This window comes from Nothoprocta perdicaria, unplaced genomic scaffold, assembly GCF_003342845.1.
Source record: "Nothoprocta perdicaria isolate Ctin4 unplaced genomic scaffold, notPer1 scaffold_14, whole genome shotgun sequence".
NCBI lineage: Eukaryota > Metazoa > Chordata > Aves > Tinamiformes > Tinamidae > Nothoprocta > Nothoprocta perdicaria.
In genome coordinates this window covers 5,640,884-5,661,156 of record NW_020454538.1, presented here as the reverse complement: position 1 = coordinate 5,661,156, position 20,273 = coordinate 5,640,884, and the positions used below count along the sequence as shown (strand labels likewise).

Genomic DNA, 20,273 nt, shown 5'->3' with positions numbered 1-20,273 from the left:
ACTGAGAGAAATACGATTTCAAATCAAACCAAATTTCAAAGGAAACCTGAGATACAGGCTCAGGTGAGGAAAATAACTACTTAAATGTAAGAACACTGGCTAGCATTGAACAGTGAGATGGAATTCAGAACTGCTTTCCAAACTGAAACAGCATGTTAWATAATAGAACTATATGGTGGCAAATTCATTTTAATAAGCATCTGAAAGGGTTAATGTTTTATAATTGCCAGTTGTAGCAGCATCTCAATCAGTGATGAAAAAAGACTCTTCGGTTCTTCCCTCATTACAGAACAACATGCTGAGATTCACTCATAAGGAAGCCATTGGTCAGCTCTGAATGAAACAAATGAATTTGTGTTGAATTTATTTTTGTTGATTTTAAATGTTTTTGGCAAGGGAACCCCTTCAAGGCCAACATTAACTTAATTTTCAGTGTTAGTATAAAAAYGGGGATGAAATAACAACTCCTCAGTACTTACCTAGCACATAGCACCCTCGCTTTTGTCATAGCACAACCGCACAGCTTAGGACTTTCAAGGCTGTATATTTTTTTTTCAAGGTATAATTAATGTAATTGATAACATATCACTAAAAAATTCTTTTGATTTCAGAAATGGCATTTTCTTCTCCAGGGACACTGCCCCTTTCAGCATTTTCTAATAAATATCACAGAATATACGTGACAAGGAGCCAGATAAAAGGAGGCTGTCAAATCACTTCTCCACAACAGAAAAAYAGTGTTTCATTTATATGAAACACTCCTACGGTGTGACTGTGTGTGTACAGTAAAGGGTTGGGGGAAGACAACCTATTCTTTTGATTTATATCTACAGGGGTTACAGCATATTGCTGGACACTTGTAGTGATTAAATCATTATTAGATCATATTCCAGGAAAAACAAGATATATATCCAGGTTTATAGTGAAAATCATGCAGAATAGCCAAATGTGCTCTTTGCCTCTCATTTTGTTGGATTGCACAGCACAACATTTCTGAAATCACTGACTGTCAGATGTAATATGACAACTGACTGCTTGACGGTGGAAGGGCTCTGTCACTGTCACGCTGTGGATAATTTATGCTGGTATCCTCAGGCACAGGATCCACAGGACGCACTGGATGTTATTCTGTTATGTGTAAAATATACTTTAAAGCAACTTGGTGATGCTGCAGTGATGGCACCCCAGRTAATAAATGGCCAGTAGCCGAGGTATGTAGAGCATTGACCCTTCTAATCTTCTAAACCCATCCTCTAGCATTGCGTCTTGCCTGTCCTTTCAGCTCAGAGCAATATCACAAAAGCAGGTGCAGACTGCGAGATGCAAAAGCAGGCCAACATACACCAGGCTTCCTAAAAAGTACGTTCAAGAGGAGACAACCAATACAACAAGAGCAGACAACCAATATGACTGTTTCCAACACCATGACCTCCTCTGCAACTGCCTCAGGCAAAGGTTCATTAGCTACTCGCCTGGCAGCCAGGATAGAGGCAAATGCCCTCCTGTGTCCAGGCAAATGGAGCTGCCCTTGGGCAGTAGGATTTGGAGCAGACCTCATAGCTATATCCTTCATTTGCAGCTCTGACTTGGCTGGCCATCTGAAGGAGCTGCATGCACAGGGCTAAAGAMAAGAGAGGATCTGTGCTTCCTAAGGATGAGAGAAGTCTGCTGGAGCAGATGTAGGCAAGGGAATGCACACAGACATGGAGAATGACACGGATGGAGACAGAGTAATTAGACAATTGCTTAATTCAAAGATACGCAAGGTCTAACTTTGGGTTTTTAAACCTGGTCCAAACCCACCAAATCTAGGAAATCTCTCTGGATTTTTATGGGCTTTAATAATTGAAGACAATTAMAAATATGAACAATATACCTATAAATAAAATAATTTTTATGATCTTTGCTATTTTGCTGAGGAACAGCAAAACTGATAGAAAATCTGGCAGGAGCAAATGTGCAGGTCTGTTTACAGCTCTGCAAAGGCAGCCTTGCCCAGCACCTGCCTACAAAGAATCCTGGCTCCTGGCACCACTTTAAGGAGTATTGAATTCCTTCCCACCCACACATCTTTACATAAGTAAAAGCTTAAACATCAGTTCAGACTAAACATTTTTGAATGCAGAATCCCTTGAGTGCCATAAAAAGAAACAGCAGTGTAAATGAAACTTTAATTTCCATCACGCTCAATAACTGAYGTGCTAAAAACATAGATTTTAAAACCATGCACAGTTTATTTAAAGTCATTGATCCCTACCTCCAGGAGTACACTGTGACTCAACTGGAGGTTGAGACCACCAGTAGATGCTATTCAACAAGTGCAAAAACTTGGTCTCCCAACAGCTGACAAAAAGAGGAGTCGTATATTATGTATGTTGTTATGTGACATCCTAGAGCAGAATTTCCTATTTTCTCATGCATTCACAGAATTTCTTTCAGAAATTCTAAGAAAAGTTATTAAGAAAGGCTGGACATTTATGTTACTTAGGAATGTAATTATGTTCAGCTTCTACAGAGCTCTATAACACCATCTAAAAGTATTAAGAAATCCACTGATTACGTTTAGATTGAAAACCACGGTACTAGAGCATTAACGGGGGAAAATTAATCTTAACCCCTGTCACTGATATCCAGCTCTGCATAATAAGGGAGAAAAGATGAGAGTCTCTGATCATATCTAATGATAACAAGGGTCTGACAGAAAAGGTGTCCCTCAGGCAGGGAGAGGTTTCTAAAAGACACCTAATGAAAAATACCATTAGCTCAGGGTGATGGCARGAGAAATGTTTAAACTTCCAGACGGTGCTTTGAGCTGGTACCCGTAATCGAGGGTCAGAAAACTGATGGTTTTGTCCTTCCTTTCTGACTCCACCTGGGCTCTTGCAGGACACCAGCAGTCTGTCATCTTTTTCAAAAAATATGATGTGCTAGCATCTTAAAATAACACCCCTGGTAGTCTGYGCTTGGATAATGCCTGACCACGACAGGTCTGGAATGGCTCCTGGATGATGTCCAAAGGGTACTGAAAGCACAAAGGAAGTGCAAACCACCGGTGTCCGGCAGCATCAATGGAAAGGAGGAAAAACCGGTAAGAATCAGCTTCCACCCTGATGGAAAAAACAGCTCAGCTTTGTGACTTGACCAAGAGTCAAGTGTCCGCAGTGTTACTGTCACCTCCAGGAGGAGAGCGCGTTCAAATCCTGCTCTGCCCAATTTGTCACAGCAAGAATAAGCTCCGAGCTCACTGGCTACACCAGCGTCCAAGGGACTTCTCACTCCATCCGAAGGAAATAGTATTCTTACTCAAAAACCCAACCTGTATATAGCTACTGCAGAACAGTAGTGATCTGCCGGGTCTAATTCATACTTCACACCCTTTCACTTCACACCAGCACTGGGGATATTTACACAGTCATTCATAAGAAAGGAAGAACAAGTCTTTTTTTTTTTTTTTTTTTAAAGTAAAATTACCTTGCATCTTCCAAACCAATTTATTAAACTGAGCCTACATAAACATGAAAGAATGACAAATTCAATTGGCTTCAGTTTATGATGCTCGCACCAGAAGCCGACATTTCAAAGGCATGTGTGTTTGGTTTAATTTTCTCACCTCTCATCAACAATTGCGCTGTAATTCATGCTATATGCATCTTTAAATGAAGAAAAGGACCATTTTCAGACACTGTTAACTGTGAGATGAATTCTCTACATTTGCATATTAGCATGATCTTTTTTGCACTCACTCAAATCTACTGAATAACTATTTTATAGCATGTATTTTAATTAGATTTTGCTAGCGTGCATATATTAACTTTGGATATGAAAATTTCTAGCATGAACATCCCATTTCTATAAGAATTTGAGAATAACCAATAACATTCTGCAGAATTAAAATGAAAAGAAAACCTGATCTGGGTCATAAACCAAAAACTGGTAGAGTTAAAGGAGAAACTATACTTAAGCTACTCAACATAACTTACTTTTCTTTTTCTTTCTTTTTTTAATTTGTTCTGTGACTTGCAGAACTATTCCCTGTCAAAAATAAAGGTTATTAGACCAAGACTTTGACCTGTTAAACCAGTTTTTATGTTTGTAGAATGCTACTGTCTTGTAAAATAGGTATGTTTGTCTCTTGAAACAGGGCATAAATCAGATAACAAAAAGTAACATGTTAAAATGAAGCAGAGTGTTGGTCGTGCTGTTGTTCTCCCTCTTCCATGAAAATACAGACTGCTGCCTTGTGAATTGTATTTTCTCCTCTGCAGATTTAGGATTATTTCCTTAGGACTATTTGTGTCCCTATGTACTACATTTACCACAAATGACAAAAGGATGGATAAGTTGTCAGTATTAGGGCTTAGACTGTGCTCACCTTCAAGCCACCCAAACCATTACTTGCTTATGTTCCTCTCAAAAAAATACCAAAACTGTTTTTTCCCTTCTTTTTTCTCAAATCTACTGTTACGTCAATAAAAGAGAAGAATTATAACTTGTTTATAGCTTACTCTTCAACAAGACAGCTGTTTCCAACCAGAAGAGTTGAACTGCAGATCTCAGTTAATATTTCTTCTATAAACATCTCTGAGAACTCAGACATCGACTTGTTCTGCAGGGAATTTCTTACCCAGGCAGTGAGCACAGAAAGACACAGAGCCTATTTTTTTTTTAAAAAAATGTGAACTTCTTTCATTTCACATCTCTAGGTCTTCCTTTGGGGTGTTTGCTAATAAAATGGAGTCTTTTCATAAAATTTGGCTATCTACCTTCGCGGTCCATCGCTGGATGCCTTCCAGCTCATCTCTGCCTCTCTTGCTCTGGGCAGGGAGTGGGAAAGAAGTGGACTTGGCATCGCAGATGTGACCCCACCAGTCTGGAGCCATTCCTGTTCCTCTCAACCTGCCCAGAGGTTCCTTCCTCTTAACGCTTGTTCTGTTTGTGTTTAATCACAAAAATATCATGTTCATATGTTTGAATTAGCACTCACCAGCCACTGCTGAGGTATCTCCGGTAGAGGCATTTGAGGTGGTGCAGGCAAACTGTTGGCAACTTCCTGCTTTTGGACATGTTCTTTAATTTCAAAACCTGTGGGAGAGAGACACACACCTCATGGAGTCAACATGTCATGGAGCCAAGATCTCATGGAGTCAAAACCTCACAGAGGCAGCACTTCACGGGAGCAAATGGGTGCTCTGGGCTATGTTCAGTGGCACTGCACAGTTCTGGCATGTGACCCCTCCCAGAGTTGCTCCCAGGTCACCCCCCAAGTCCCGCTGCTTTGCAGAAACAGCAACCACTGGCAAGAATGTTGGGGACTGGGAATTTAATCATGCAGAACAAGCACATACTTATGATACAGGCTAAAAGCTGCTTAGATCAACAAATACCAGACAGAGGAGAAGGAAAAAAAAAAAAAAAAAAACAGGAAATCATTCCAAACTTGCTACTATACTGAACCGAAAGATTTACTACAGAGTTGAGACTTTATTGTCCAGATAAAGGTCTTTACGAGATGAGGATCCTTCACTTGTGACCATGTCAATGGCAGTGCACGGCGGATGAACCCCGTGGCCTGGGCTTGGTGCTGGAGCAGGGGCGGGATGGCCAAGGTGCTGCTCAGTGTCCCCTTGTCCAGAACAAGGTACCACTGTGGCCAACATCCCCTTTTGTCTCTTGTTTCTGAAACGAGCACCGTGGTTTCCCAAGTGGGCTGGGGAAGGGAGCAGAAGGTAGATGTAAAAAGCCATTCCCAYAGGGCTCCCGGGAAAGAGGAATGGCCCTTCAGTGCAGAGTTTCTGGCAGGGCAATTTAAATCCCCATCACACTTCAGAACAACACAATGCTGTTTGTTTTTCTGACTATCAAAAGGGAGATATGGGTGCCTCTCCTCGAGGCTCTGGCAAAAATTCAGTCAATGGGATGCACCCTGCTTACCCCTCGATGACATTCAGCTCCTAGGGTTTAGTTTATTTTTTAAAATATATATTTACATAGCCAAATGGGCGTCTTTTGGTCAAGATCATGTAATTCTCAAAAATGTAATCAATGRTGAAATGTTTCTTGTCATAATAACGCAGTCCCACTGGCTGCGAAGTCATGGACTGAAAAACAACACTGATAAAATAAACAGTCTCTAAGGGCCACAGATACTTCTTGCTTACTAAAAACTGAGAGTGTGATTATTCTTGGGAATCATTCCTCTTTTTTGTTTTTAAAGCATAACTTTCACTTGTGCCTCCTTACATAGGACAAATTCATATGATGACTGCTATCCATATGCCGTTCACCTATACTTTCTGTAACAACCAAAAGTTAAATCCGAGCAGTCTTTTTACTGGGAGAACGRAAGTGTTCCAAGTGAAATCTATTGACTCTGTAAAAGCAGGTTTTCCCCATAGTTTGGAAGGATGTATATTTAAGCAAGAAACTGCTCTAATATTTATTTTCTTCTACCAAATTGCACAGCAAAGTCAGCATTATAGGCTTACGACATTACAGTCCCGTTAAGGAAAACAAGCAATGCTGACAGTCATCTTAAATGACTGAATTCACTAAAAGTTCTTACTCCAAAATAAACTGTTGGTGCCTTTGTTTTGCAGAAGTCTGAGTTTCAGAAGGAAATGCCAAGTGTTTTGTTCAGAACTAAAATCCAATGGGAATGCCAAGACTCACAAATTAAAATAAAGTTTATAGTTTTGCCAGCTAACCAGAATAACTACTGCTTTGGATGTGAGGCAGGTTGAGACCAGATAGCTACAACCTGAAGAATACACCTGACTGGCCTCATTCTCTCTGTTCAATGGATACCAAATGAAGAAAACTGTGTGCAGTTGGTAGGCACAACAAAACATGGCAAGAGATTGYCAAGGAATTTCCCAACTCAGGACTTACAGAGAAAACAGTCATGGTTTAAATTTTACTGAAATCCAGCCAGACCGTTATAATAATTCCCACACCTTTAAAAAGCAAAACATAATTGTTCACTTCCAGATGTTATAAAGGATCCAGCCAGTTCCCATTTGCACAGATCCTTCATTGCCTTTCCCCATTACTATTCCCTTATTAAATGGTTTGCCTCAGCAATAGAAATATGTTGGTGGATTCACACAGTTGATTTTTAAAAATGCGCGTAAAGAGCCTGAACTCAGCATAATCCTCAGGCCTGTTCAACTATGCCAGCATTCCCAAGGCACATCTCATGGACGTTACGTGGGTGGAGTAAAATAACATTTTAAAAAACAAATTCAAAGTGACAGCTCAGCTTAGTTGCAGAATTTTGCAAGTTTATGCATTTTTTTATTGCTTTTAATTCTAATGAAGAGATGAATAGTTTCAAAGGGATGGGAGTACTGAATGTTACAGCAGATCAAAAAAGCAGCAGGGTCATCTCCGTTGCAGTACACGACTCCCTCCAGTTTCACATGCGCTTCCAGCTGCCGTGAGATGGCACRATTCCCATGGAAGCCGCTCCGCATCCCTGCCCTGTTCCCGTCCCGGCACCAACCTCTCCTGCGGGCCAGCAAAGTACGTGTGTGGCCTCAGGTTGAACCAGAGCAGGAAGCTGACACAGGTTAGGACTAACGCAGTAAAAAAGCAAACAAGGCTGGCGCTAGCAGAAAGCAGGACGCAGAACGGGAGCAGGAATGAGCAGCCCAGGGAGAGGGATTGCAGTGCTTTCTGTGGAGACTCTGAATGTTTAAGCCACAGTTCTGTGATCTGGAGTGTGTAGAGTACAGTCCAAGGGATGTCTACTACCATCTTTAACRACCTCTTGCTCAACTCAACTACAGGACTTCCTTAAACTAATTTGTTTGAACTACAGCGTATCTTTTGGGAAAATATTTCATCTTGATAYTGTGCCAGCAATGGCATGCAGACTTTAGAAAGCTCTTCCATTAGTTCATAATTTCAGTGCTCAAAACATATGCCTATTTCCACTTTGAAATTAACATTCAGTCATTGGATACCATTACATTTTGTTGCTTAAGAGCTCATTCCCAGGGTCCTTTAAGTGAGATTGACTATGATCCCTCCTTTAGGGTTATTTAAAGGTGTATTACTGGATCCTGTGATTGTGGTTTTGACTTTTCTTTGAGATTTCTAAACTATCTCCCTGAACACAGGAGCCAGAAGTGGGTACAATCTTCTGTTAACAGCTACATCGAATTAAACCCATATTTATAGTATGTGGGTCTTGTATGGATCTTTCTTGTTGATGTATGGATCCTGTAACGGATTTTTTGTAGGAATGGAGAGCTAGAAGGCAGGCGCTAGAAGGTGAGAAGCTATATTCCTTGAGTCCTTTGAGTCACATCTATAGTGGGAGGTTCCCATGCCGGGGAAGGTTCTCTGATACTGAGAAATCTTTATGGATTTTGTTAAAATCTCTTGCCTCTAATAAACAGGGTGGAATGGAAGGACTTCTGAAATATCTCGGGAAGAGGTCTTTGCCCCTGCTGGCTCCCAAGTCATGCCTAAGAACTCTTGGGAAAGACGAATCAGCTCAGGACAAAAACATGCCAAGGATCACTCCAAAAATTTAGCAGTACAAGTAGTTGGGYGCCAGGGTCCAGAAACAAAACCAGTGCTGTTTGATTTACTGGTTCTGCTGTAGTTTTTGTGTCCTGAAACATCAACCACAATCCAGAGAAATGGATTTTGCAAACTGTTTGCAAAGCTGGCACCAGACTGCTGCCTGAGTTATTGAGGAAGTCAAATGTTTTTCCAATAAATTTGGTCAAAAAGATTAAAAGAACAATACATGATTTAAAACCAGCATTGTGTGAAGTTATTTCACTCTTTCATAAAGTATAGCTGTTTCTAAACATACCAAATTGCAAATACTTACCCAGCTACAGATTTTTGTTTTAGGGAGTTCAGTATATTTTGTTTGGCTTTTGGAGCATGAAGCATCCTCCCACAACACATGAAACTGCCACCTGACTACTTTTCTCATTAGTAATGTAAAAATAGTGATGGATCCTCAAGAAATTCAATAGGGAGAGCAGGATGATCAGCATTTTCAAGCTGAGCTCCCTGGACTCGAATCCTGTGCAAATATAACCATATATAACCCTCTTCACTGGAAGGAGGGGACTAATTATTTTTAGCACTGGAGAAGAAACAAGTCATGCAAAATGCAGCTGCTCACAATGTGACATTTTTCTATTATTTTCCAAAAGTTAAACACTAGGGATTTATACCGACAGCACGTCTGTCATATAACAGAACTTATATTCCAGATACTTCCTTATACAGTAAGGTKCTGTATGAAAATAGAGGAGTACTATTAGGAAAAACAGTGGAGATAGTGGGAAAGATTCTTTGTAAAGGCTCTGGAGGAGATCGCTGTATATAGTSAATCAAATTATACTGTACTCAGTTATATAGTCTCGATGGAGACAAAAGTGGTTGTGCAATTAAACCTGGTCCTGTTTAGCCTGGAGAAGAGAAGATTGAGAGGAAATCTTATCAACATGTATAAATACCTGAGGGGAGAATGTAAAGAGRATGGGGCCAAACTCTGATTGGTATTGACCAGTGACAGGACAAGGGGTAATGGGTACAAGTTGAAACACAGKAAGTTCCAACCACATGTGAGGAAGAACTTCTTCACTGTGAGGATGACAGAGCCCTGGCACAGGCTGCCYAGGGAGGTTGTGGAGTCTCCTTCTCTGGAGCTCTTCCAAACCCGCCTGGATGCCGCCCTGTGCCCCGTGYTCTGGATGTCCCTGCTGGAGCAGGGYGGGGTTGGACTAGGTMATCTCTAGAGGTCCCTTCAAAACTCAACCATTCTGTGATTCTGTGTGATTCTGYGAATTGAAACAGTTTTAGATAGGAAGAAAAAGGGAAAGTAAGCATTATTTAATTATGAAAGAAAAACCAAAAAGCTGACTGTCATTTCCTGGCTTTGACTGGGAACTCCTGTGTCAGCCATGCACAGTCCACAACTAAAGTCTACAACTAAATCAAACCTTTTCATGAGTTTTGGTTGTGATGTGGCTGTGGCTTGGATGAACATGCAGCCTCCATGCTGCTGGAAATGGTGCAGTGGTCAGTGATCCCTGATTGTAACACTGCTTTTCCATCAAAACAGAACTGTCTCCACAAATAAAATGAAGTAACTACTATATCAACAAAGTGAAAACATTCTTATCTTGTGGCTAGGCTCACCCATGCACAACAGATTAATTCTTCTATCAAGTCTTTTCCTATATTTTATTGCTGAGCACTCTGGAAAGCAGGCAGAGAAGTTACACTTAAGCTTCAAGCTGTCCTGCTGCACCGCTTCAGTTTAGGGGTTGCCTTTACCCCCTTAAAGCTATTTCATTAGGCATGGACTTATTTCTGCAAGCAAGAAAACACAGCCCTGACACTGACCTTTTGCTGCCTGTATTCTCAGGAGGATGTTAGTTATTACGGCCTTCTTCTCCCTGACAGTAGAAGTTAGATATTCATGGTCCAGAAGTTCAAGAAACAGACGCAGCTCAACTATTAACTCTTCCATGGCTGAAAAACAATCAGAAAAAAAAAGAAGACATTTTATAAACATGCAAGTTCCCACTGAAACAAAGACAGAGTTAATTCTCACATTCACATTTAAGTTATTTATCATTTCTCAAAAATGTCCGTTCCTCCCTCCCGKAGACACGCTGCATCATCCATTTGTCAATCCAAGAAACTAGCACATTACCGAGCACCATTGGCATTTCCACAGTCACCGCAGTCACCACAAAAACAACGCAGAAAAGACCCAATTCTTTTCATACAGCAACCCCCAAGTCAGTGCTGCATGTAAGTGTCAGTGCCATCTTCCCTAGCAGTGCCACCCCTGTTCCTCTCYCTTTAACAAACAACTCTTATTCACAAAACAAAATTATAGTTTGATCTAAAGACACTGCTATTTTCAAAAATCCTTAGGGAATTTTATTCTTTAAAAATAATTCTAAAAAAATCCTTGGGGAATTTTATTCCCTCTCAGTTTATTTCTTCTGTTTCCAGCAGAAAAAAAAAAAAGAAGAGCAGATGGTCCTTTTCTACTGTGATCCCCTATTTGTTATAATTTCCCAAGACAAGCCTCCACTTTAGCAGAGGGAATTTTTTATTACTCCTGATTTTCCGTCCAATATCAGGAGTAATCCTTACAAAAAGTGCAAGATATTCCTGATCCTGCACTTTTTCTTTCAGATTTCTTTTACTCCAGTTGTAAAGACTTTCCAATTCTTTCTGTGAAAATCATATTCCTTCTGTGGATTTACAGTGCTTCACAATTTTATGTTATCAAACCACCAAAGCACATTGGTAAGCACATTTCCACTTCTCAGATCAGCTCTGAAAACTGACATTCTCGTGATAACTGTAGTGGCTCATCCCATATATAGAGAGAAATGCATTTGTTCCAGCCTAATCTTATGATACCCACTCGGCAGACTTATGGGACACTCGTAATACTGAACCTCATTGCCATGCCTCAGTTCACTCATGATTCTSAGATCCCCTCATCCCTGCACTCATGCCCGCTGTATTTTTAATTTAGCTTTCATCTTGCATGGAACAGTTTACGCTTTCATATTTTCCCRTATCTGATGCCATTATCCTCATCAAAGGCTGAGAAGAAACCTTCATCTCATTTCAGGGATACACCCTGAAGATTGAGATGGAGATTAATCTCAACCCTTATTCCAAAAGGCCCTTATTTTTTTCTACTCATTTATATGTGTGTGTGTGCGCTATAAAATAGCATTTTCAAGATCTAACAGGCCACCACTGGCAAGTCCTGAAATCTCTTTCTTACTACTCACTCCATTATCAGCTCTTCTCTCCTCCACACACCCTTTTTGATATAGTTGTTCACCCAGCTGAAACTAGAATTCCCTTTTCTTCTTTCTTTAAACAGTTTTTGGTCCGGATGAGTTAGTTTTATCTGATCCTTGAACCCAGGATGGTGCTGGGCAATCCGCAGATGCGACCTACACTCCTGCAAGAGGCTGGCGGCCCCTTCTCATCTCCAGTGTCTGCAGATTGTCCCATTTATTTGCAGATTCTGTTGGGATGCTCAGGATGCTCTGGCAAAACTGACCTACTCCTAAGAGGCAATGGAAGACAGGGCTGGTTGCAATACTAAAACACGAAGACTTTACAAAGAAGTAAGTCCTAAGAAGTGCACATGGGCAAATATTTTCTGAAAGACACTATTTATCCCTGCAGTATAAGATTTCCTCTTGGTGAATATGTTCTTTTATTTCACTGAGCGGCATGACTGCCATTATATAAACTACCCACACCTTCAGGAAATGTGTTCCTCCAAGATTTTCACAAAGCCATTTATACCTAGGCAGATGGAGAGGATGCAAGATGACAGGAAATCTGCCCACAGCACTTCACCACGGAGCCCATAAAAAACTGCAAACAGCTACAGCTCATTTGGGCTGTCAGAAATCCAAAGTATTTCAGGACAACCATATTGCTTCCAGTGTGGTTCACATTCTGGAGGAATTTGCAAAGGGGTAAGTGACCATAAAAAATAAGATTTAAGAAAGAAAAGAGCATCTATAACCTGAAAACTAACAAATTATCAGCCATGGGTTATTTTTTTAAATAACACATTTCAGAAGCAAGACTGAGATTCTATTAAGTGTGTATAACACACATATTCTGATTCCAGCAGTCTGATGCCTTTAGGTCTTCTTTAAATATATTTTTCTTACTATTGTAGATCTAAGTTTTATTTTAAGAAATTACAGAATATATGCATCTTAATACTAGTTTATTACATTACTAGCATTTCAAAAGCAATCATTACTGTAGAACCTAGGCTGTCATGGTGAAGTCTAATCAGTACACAGCGCTAGAAACGTCTCTTTTGCAAGTACTTTCACAGTCATATCAATTATTGCCAGGGCTTATCAGCACATATGCACTTTAAAATGTCATCAACATATACAATGTGCATAATTTCTGTTTGCATATATTACCACACTAACATTTCTGTGAGCTGGCATGTTTTTTGGATTCTGTGAAGAAAAAGACCACAAAAAAATAAAAAGGGAGCCCTTGCTTGTCCCCCTCACCAATTAATGTTATGTGTGTTAGTACTTCCTTTACCTAGAATCTGAATTTCTGCAGCAGGAGAAAGAAAATAATGAAAGCAAAAGATACCACTAACAGTGTTTTTCAGCTATTAAAGAAGATAAGATCCTTGCACTCAGGAGCTTATAATCTAATATGGATAGACAGTAAAATGAGAAATGAAAGCCAACCAGAGGGAGTTAGGATGCTTAGATACCAGGGAAGCACCAGAAGATAAGGGGAAATGGGAAATCACTGCTGGGGAGACTATGGGGAGCTGGCGTCGGTCCAGTTCTCTCCTCTGACCCAGCAGAGGATCTAGCAAAAGCCCTTGGTTGGGACTGGTGGAGGAAGGCAAGAGAGGAGGTAACAGTGATCTAATGCCTGAAAAATTCTAGAAACTGCTGCCTTAGATAACACATTCATGATAAGAGCATTGCTGCTTCACTTGGTGTCCAGCACTGTGGTTCAAATATATGAAATAAAGGGTCATAAAGGAATAAAGAATGTGAGAAGACTTGTTCCTCCTGCCTTTATACACCTACATGTGTACACACTGAGCTTAATTAATCAATAGAAAATGCTATTTTAAGATTTTAATAGGAAAGAAATGTTACCAGCTGCTATAAATTGCTAAACATAAGTGGTTTGACAGTTCTTATTTTCCWACCAGTTTTGACATTTTTTATTTTCCTACCAATTAAATTGGGATTGTCTTTTCCTTTTGCAGGAAAAATTACTATCATTAACAATCATCCAAGTGTAAGAATGGAAGTTCTCAATTTCACATAAAAAAAAGGGAAACACTGTTTGCAGCTCATAAGAAGCACTCTTTCCATGTACCTTAAAGTGCATTTAGTTCCTTCTTAAAATTTTTGCTGCTTAAATGCAGTAGAAAACAGTGTCGTGAAGTGTCTTGGAAGTAATTAAAATAAGGAACTGTGAACTCTTTAAGAGAGCAACAAGCAAACACGCATTCCCATTATATGTAATGAGGAAAACAAAACTCAGTTTGCTCAGTTCCCAATCCTTGGCTTATTTTCTGTATTAAAGATTTTTTTTTCTTGTCCTCCCTAGAAATGTGACGATGYGCTCATAGAAAGTAATGGAACGGGGTAACAGCAAATCCACAGAAGACATATTTTCAGTAAGCAGTCATTACCTCTGAAACGGAGACCAAAAATGAGAGGGTGACGCAAGTCCCAAAGAAAAACATACTCCTCTAATGAGAGATGACCCTTGGAAATCTGACATCACCACAAAATAAGGCCAATAATCAGAAGGCTCTCAAAACAGGGCCAATTTACTTGACAGTTTTGGCTGAATTCTTACTGCCGAAGGAATTTCTGGTGAGTGGCAGGTGGTGAAAGGCAGGGTGGAGCCCGGGGCCAGCAATCACGCCAGTAAGCCGAGTTTAACTGGACTGGGGGCGCGAAATCCCATTCCTTATTAAATGATGAGAAGTCCACTCGCGGCTCCACGGGAGTTACAGGCCCCTCGTGTGCCAATAAATAACARCCCTCCATCCAGAAGGGTTTCCAGCTTCGGCTCTCTCGGGTTTTAGAGTTCTGCAAAAGACAGCACATAAAAACCATACGCACGAGCCAGCAGAAGAATCCACCAAGGTAAAATAATCAGAGAGAGACMATTACATCACGCTGTAGGGCTTGTTCCAAACCAAAGCTAAACCCAACTGGTCAGCGTAATGGTGCAGTTGCAGCAAATCTACACTTAGGGGTACTGGTCTGTAGCCATTTGTAAGAATATAAAGTGTGCATTGCAAATTGATTTAAAAAGTTTTAGGATAAGTGCCATATCACACACAGGATTTGAAGTTTGTTTTAAGAAAAAAGCAAAAATACAAGTATGAACTCAGGAAAAGAACGTTCAGGTTGTTCTTTGTTCACTCACAGGGATTACAGTAGATTCTAACCCTGCCACATCACTTGCATACCCTGAAAGGGCTTCCTAATATCAAGTAATCCTTTGAAGACCCTTGAAACAAAAAGAAAGGCAAATCCAGAAAGGATGGCACAAAACATATTTTATTTTTTATCTTACACCATACAGTGCAACCCCACATAAGGTAAGTGCACTTCCATGCTTCCATTCCTATGCTAAATGCATGTATACAAATCTACCACAGAAATACAAATTAAAACTGAATTAACAACTGTGAGTTGCCTGCACACTGCTGAATCAAACTTTTCTGGGCTTAAATTTTCCATTCTCTGTTTTAGCTTGTGATTTATAGATGTTTGAAGGCCAGAACAACCCAACTAGATGGGATCATCTAATGAAAACCCCAATGGGAGAACCACTGGTATATACCAAGGTAAGGCTGCCATACACAGGGATCTCAGCAATCGGAAAAAAAAAAATCAGAAATCTGTAATTTAATCCTAGGGATGGAATAACCCCAAGCAACAGTCTTGGCTAACTGGCTAGAGAGCAGCCCCGCACAAACTGATCTGGGGCTCCTGGTGGACAARCTGAGCACAGGTCAGTTTTACCAAGATGTCCTGAGCCACACACTGGGCTGCATTAGCACAAATACGGCTGGAAGAAAGAGATTATATCCCTCTACATAGCACTAGTGAGGCCACATCTGCAGTAGTGTGTCCATTTCTGGCCTCCTCAGTGCAAAAAAAGATATTAACAAAATTGGGCAAGTTGAGTAGATGGCCACTGAGAGCAGTGAGTTCAGGAGCACATAACAGAAACGAGGGCAGACCRAAGGAGTTGGGTTTGTTCAGCTTGGAGAAAAGAAGTCTAAGAGTGAATCTAATCGTGGTCTTCTGCTACCAAAAGGGGAATGATAAGCAAAGCAGAGCAATCCTCCTCTCAGACATGTCCAAAGAAAGCAGAAAAGACGACAAAAAACGACTGTTGTCCATGATACTAATGTCCATCCTTCGAGAAATTCAAAATTCAGTTGGACAAAATCCTGAACAACTTGATCTGGCTTCAACGTTAGTGCCTATTTGAGCACCGTTCTTCCTGTAGAAAAAACTGTAATTATAGAGAGACAGCAGATTCACAGACTACACACAATGAATAAATATGTGAAGAGTGAAGTCAGCTTCCCTAGACTCTGTAGTCACAATAAAACTTGAGCGCCTGCGAAATCTGCAGAAAGCTGGTAGAAGAGAAAGTTGTAAAGGATCCTCTTCTTTCTTTGCATTACTATCAAGAAGTAACTAAATTCAGATGGCATGTTCATCAATCTTAGGATAAAACACTGCGATGCTGGGTCTGCTTGGAGACTCGTCACTAGAAAAGATCTCCTATTGTTGCACTTCACTTCTTTGCTCTCTTACTGAATGCAGTATATGAAATGTGAGGCATTCACACATTATAGGAAAAGGCAATGACCCTCACTCTATCAGTTAATCATAACTTAGTTACTAACTGCTATACTTATCTAATTGTTAAGTATACAAAAAACCTGCTCTGTAAAGTAGAGATGAACATCACTGGGGACGTATGGTATTATCAGAAATAATAGGAAAAGCACACAAAAAAGGGTGGAACCCTAAATAGCAGATGAAGATCCCTAAGGATGAAGAATTATCAAGAATTCAGCAAAACATACAGAGAGTTTGTCGCTAGAGTTATTTGATATAAAAATTATTATATGTAAGTCTCTTGTAAAAATAAAACAACAATCTTTTGTTGAAAATCTGTCCCAAGCTCTCTTTCCAGACAGCTTGTGGCAGCAGAGGAAAAACACAGCTACTAAAATCTCCTCCTGTYTCATAAATATGTATGATCAACCTCCATCAATGTCAGGGGATCATTTCAGCCACAACCCACATGTATTCCTCCTTTTTTTTCCTCCCCTTCTGCTCCGTTTTTCAAGGAATCGGCTTTACAAAACCAGCTTTCCGAAAAAGCTCTCAAAGCTCCAAATGCTGCTATTGCCATAGTTAGTGATAAAACAAGAGGTGGGAAGCATTAAGCAGTGTTTGGACAAGAAACAAGCTGCCAAAAATCCTACTCGGTCGGCTACAGCCTTGCGATGAGTGACAGCAGTGCGGGAGCGCAACCCACTAGCAGGAGGCAGATGGGCAAGAGTTTATTTTCTGAAGTGCAGATCAGTGTTCAAGCACTGCCACGGATTTTGGAAAGAAATGCATGATTTTAAGCAAGCGCACAGAGTCGTAAGAAGGAAAAAAGAATTTCATATTATGGGCATTTATTTTTAATTCAGCACTAATGGATTACATGGAGCTAATTATAACAATATGTTTAGCCCCAAAAAAGAAAAATGGCAATAACCAGCTACAGAAACTTGAAGTGGACTCCATCAAGTTGCTGAAGCTTTTCTCTAAGGTTTTGTTCTTCAAATATATCTAACCTAACCTAAAGCCAAAGAACATGGATTTCATTCCACCTGCAGGCTCTGCTGCCTGGGAGAAGAGGGTCTAATCCCCACCATCTGCACTCGCTAAGGGCTTTCAGCTTTGGTTTCCCACTACCCTACTAAGTAGATTTTTTTTTTTTTTTTTTTTGTAGTTAACCATTACCAGAATGTATCACATCATCTGATATCATCTTGTTGGGACAAGACATTCCAGGTCTTGCTTTCCAGCTTCTGCATTCCCTCAACTTCTCCATTAATCCAAATCACAAAAGATAAGCAGCCACTACAGTACTCACAAATAGGCTCAATCCACACAGAGAAAGAGAGAAAGAGAGAAAGAGACAGAGAGAGAGAGAGAGAGAGAGAGAGAGAGAGAGAGAGAAAGAGAGAAAGAGAAAGACTGCAGATGACCTGCAAGAGAAGGGCATGTCTGCCCTAGGCTGAAGGTCCTGGGAGTAGGTGGGCTCCATCAGGACTGAAAGCACAGAAACTATCTGCATTAGTAAAAATGAAACAAAGCCCTACAATCCACCTCAGGGTGCACATTCTCACAGGTCACGGATCTGCTCTTCAATTTCTTTCGAGGTTTTCTATTCAGCAGAAATGTGAGATAGTAAATTAACTCACTCACTAGAATTAAAAAACTAAATAGTAAAATGATAATGAAAAATACACATATGGCACTGTATGTACAAATACTACACTGTACTGTAGTATTTGATATTTTTGTATGCATCAACACAATTTTATTATAGAGTTAAAACATATACATTTTATTATACCAGAATTTTAAATTGCTCAGTTTTCACTTGTTCAGCATATAATTCTTTCAGGCATACCAGCTGCACATTCCAAGAATGTGGCATTATAAGTCTCCAGTTTGCAGGTAATTTAAAGGTAGTATAAGCTAATAYCGCATTTTATTAGAAGAGATTCAGAGATCCTCACATTTCTACGGGAAGATGGGAAAAAAAAGTCAGTTTTGAACTCTATAACACTTGCTTATACCACATTACTCACTGCAGCATCTATAATGCATTAATAATGTCCACCATGTTTTGCTAGGAACAATATCCTAGACATGATGTCCTGGAACACTTGCAGTTTTACAAAGAGCCGGAAAATAAATATCTGAAGACTAGTTCACAAACTAAGATAACAGCAAATGAACTAATCTCAAAGAAAAACATAAAGGAGGAGAGGAGAGGAGAGGAGAGGAGAGGAGAGGAGAGGAGAGGAGAGGAGGAGGAGAGGAGGAGGAGAGAGGAACTAAGCTCTGCGTCAATGGAAGCTTCCTGATGGATTCAACATACGGTGCTTTGCACTAGAGTTATCTGAAATCCAGGGAGCACCTTTTTGGTAACAAAATCAACACTAGTCTGCAGTGGGAGGTGAAAAGCAGAACTGGAGGCACTAGGGAGACTTTGGAAAGGAAGCCTCACTGCTTGATGATGCACAGGTGGGACTGGTGGCAGAGCTATCTGCTAAGCAAATCAAGCCATCAACGAATCAACCTCCCAAAGGAACTCATGAACAGCTGCCAGGAGCAGCTCTCCTACCATGTTACAGCATGCTGTGATTTTCTCCATCACGCACATTCTCAACTTGCATCACCCTGCAGGACTTCCTCAGTGTGCAGGAATAATCTTCACGAATGGATTTAGACCCAATTGATGTAAGAAGCCGGTGCAACACAGACACCAACAGCCATCCAACAAACTAAGCAATACATTAATTGTAAATCAATAGTCTTTAAATAATCTGGGATCTGATGTTTATCTCCAGCATTGACCAGAGCATGAGATTTCAAAAGACATTAGTGGTTTGTGGCATAAAAAGCCAACCAGGAATTCCTCCTCTAAAAATTATAATTGYCAAGTGCACACTGTGGCTCTTCATAAAATGCGTAGAATCACTGAAATTAGTGAAGTTATTTCTTCATGGAAGATGTAGTCAAATACCTGCATGTCACAGATACCTAATTTTGATACGCTTTGAATTTATCGTGAAAACAGAAGCCATATGTTTACTGAATGCTAATAAATTGCTGCTTTTATCATCTGGACCTTCAGGTCAGACCTTGCAACATGTTTCCCGCGATAAAAATCCCCACTTCTTCCGATGGGCTTCATTAACCGGAAGAACAGGAGGGCTTCAGAGAAAAACCCATGTTTTAGTTATTAGCATTTAGAGCGCAGCAATTTCACTTAGGTGCCAAACACACGAACAGTCGGACGCCCGGTCATCTTGCCAGGAGCATGGGATGCAGTAACGAGCCCGACAGGAGAGGCTGGTGGTTGGGAAGCGGTGCAGCGAGCACCGGGGCTGCCTTGCAGCCTGTGCCAGCTCCTCCCCATCTCAAAGCTGTCCCCTCCAAYGTACAGGTGACATTCAAAGGTGCCATTCTCCCATGGAATCACAGTATTTCAAACCTCTGAGGACCTATGTCCAACAAATCAGCCTTCCCAGACTCGTAGCACTGCACTCTCCATGGTATTAATGGCTAAGGAAATCGAGATGGGGGAATTCAGCGCCCGGGTGCTGTGACAGATGCGCTTGCTCCCCGGGATTCTCAGTGCAGTTTGCAAGGCAAGCTCGCCCTGTTTCATGTAACGKTTCTAAATTTAACACTTGTAAAACGCGGCACCAAAGAACAAGGACAGTGTAAATGATCGTAGCTTATCACCCTTACAGTACCTAAATCTTCCTGTATGAGCATAGCTTTGAGAAAATGCACTTTGCACACTGATCCTCAAAAGGAGCTTCCCAGCAATTCCTTTGTTCCTAAGTAGCAAGGAAGACACACACACTGCCAAATAGCCTTCTATTAAGATAAGCTAAC

The 20,273-nt window shown here is 40.6% G+C and overlaps 1 protein-coding gene across 2 annotated transcripts in view; it reads right to left on the bottom strand.

Moving 5' to 3' along the window:
• AFAP1 (actin filament associated protein 1) overlaps positions 1 to 20,273 on the bottom strand; it is an 89,053-nt gene that overhangs the window by 43,847 nt on the left and 24,933 nt on the right. Inside the window, exons 2-3 of one of the 2 annotated variants that reach the window (XM_026034174.1) lie at positions 10,378 to 10,506; positions 4,985 to 5,082 (exon numbers count right to left, since the gene is read on the bottom strand). In XM_026034174.1, coding sequence (XP_025889959.1) covers positions 4,985 to 5,082; positions 10,378 to 10,504 — 225 coding nt within the window. In that variant the 5' untranslated portion in view covers positions 10,505 to 10,506. Of the gene's footprint in view, positions 1 to 4,984; positions 5,083 to 10,377; positions 10,510 to 20,273 lie in introns of those variants that run through there. The other variant, XM_026034175.1, reaches the window with a different exon arrangement.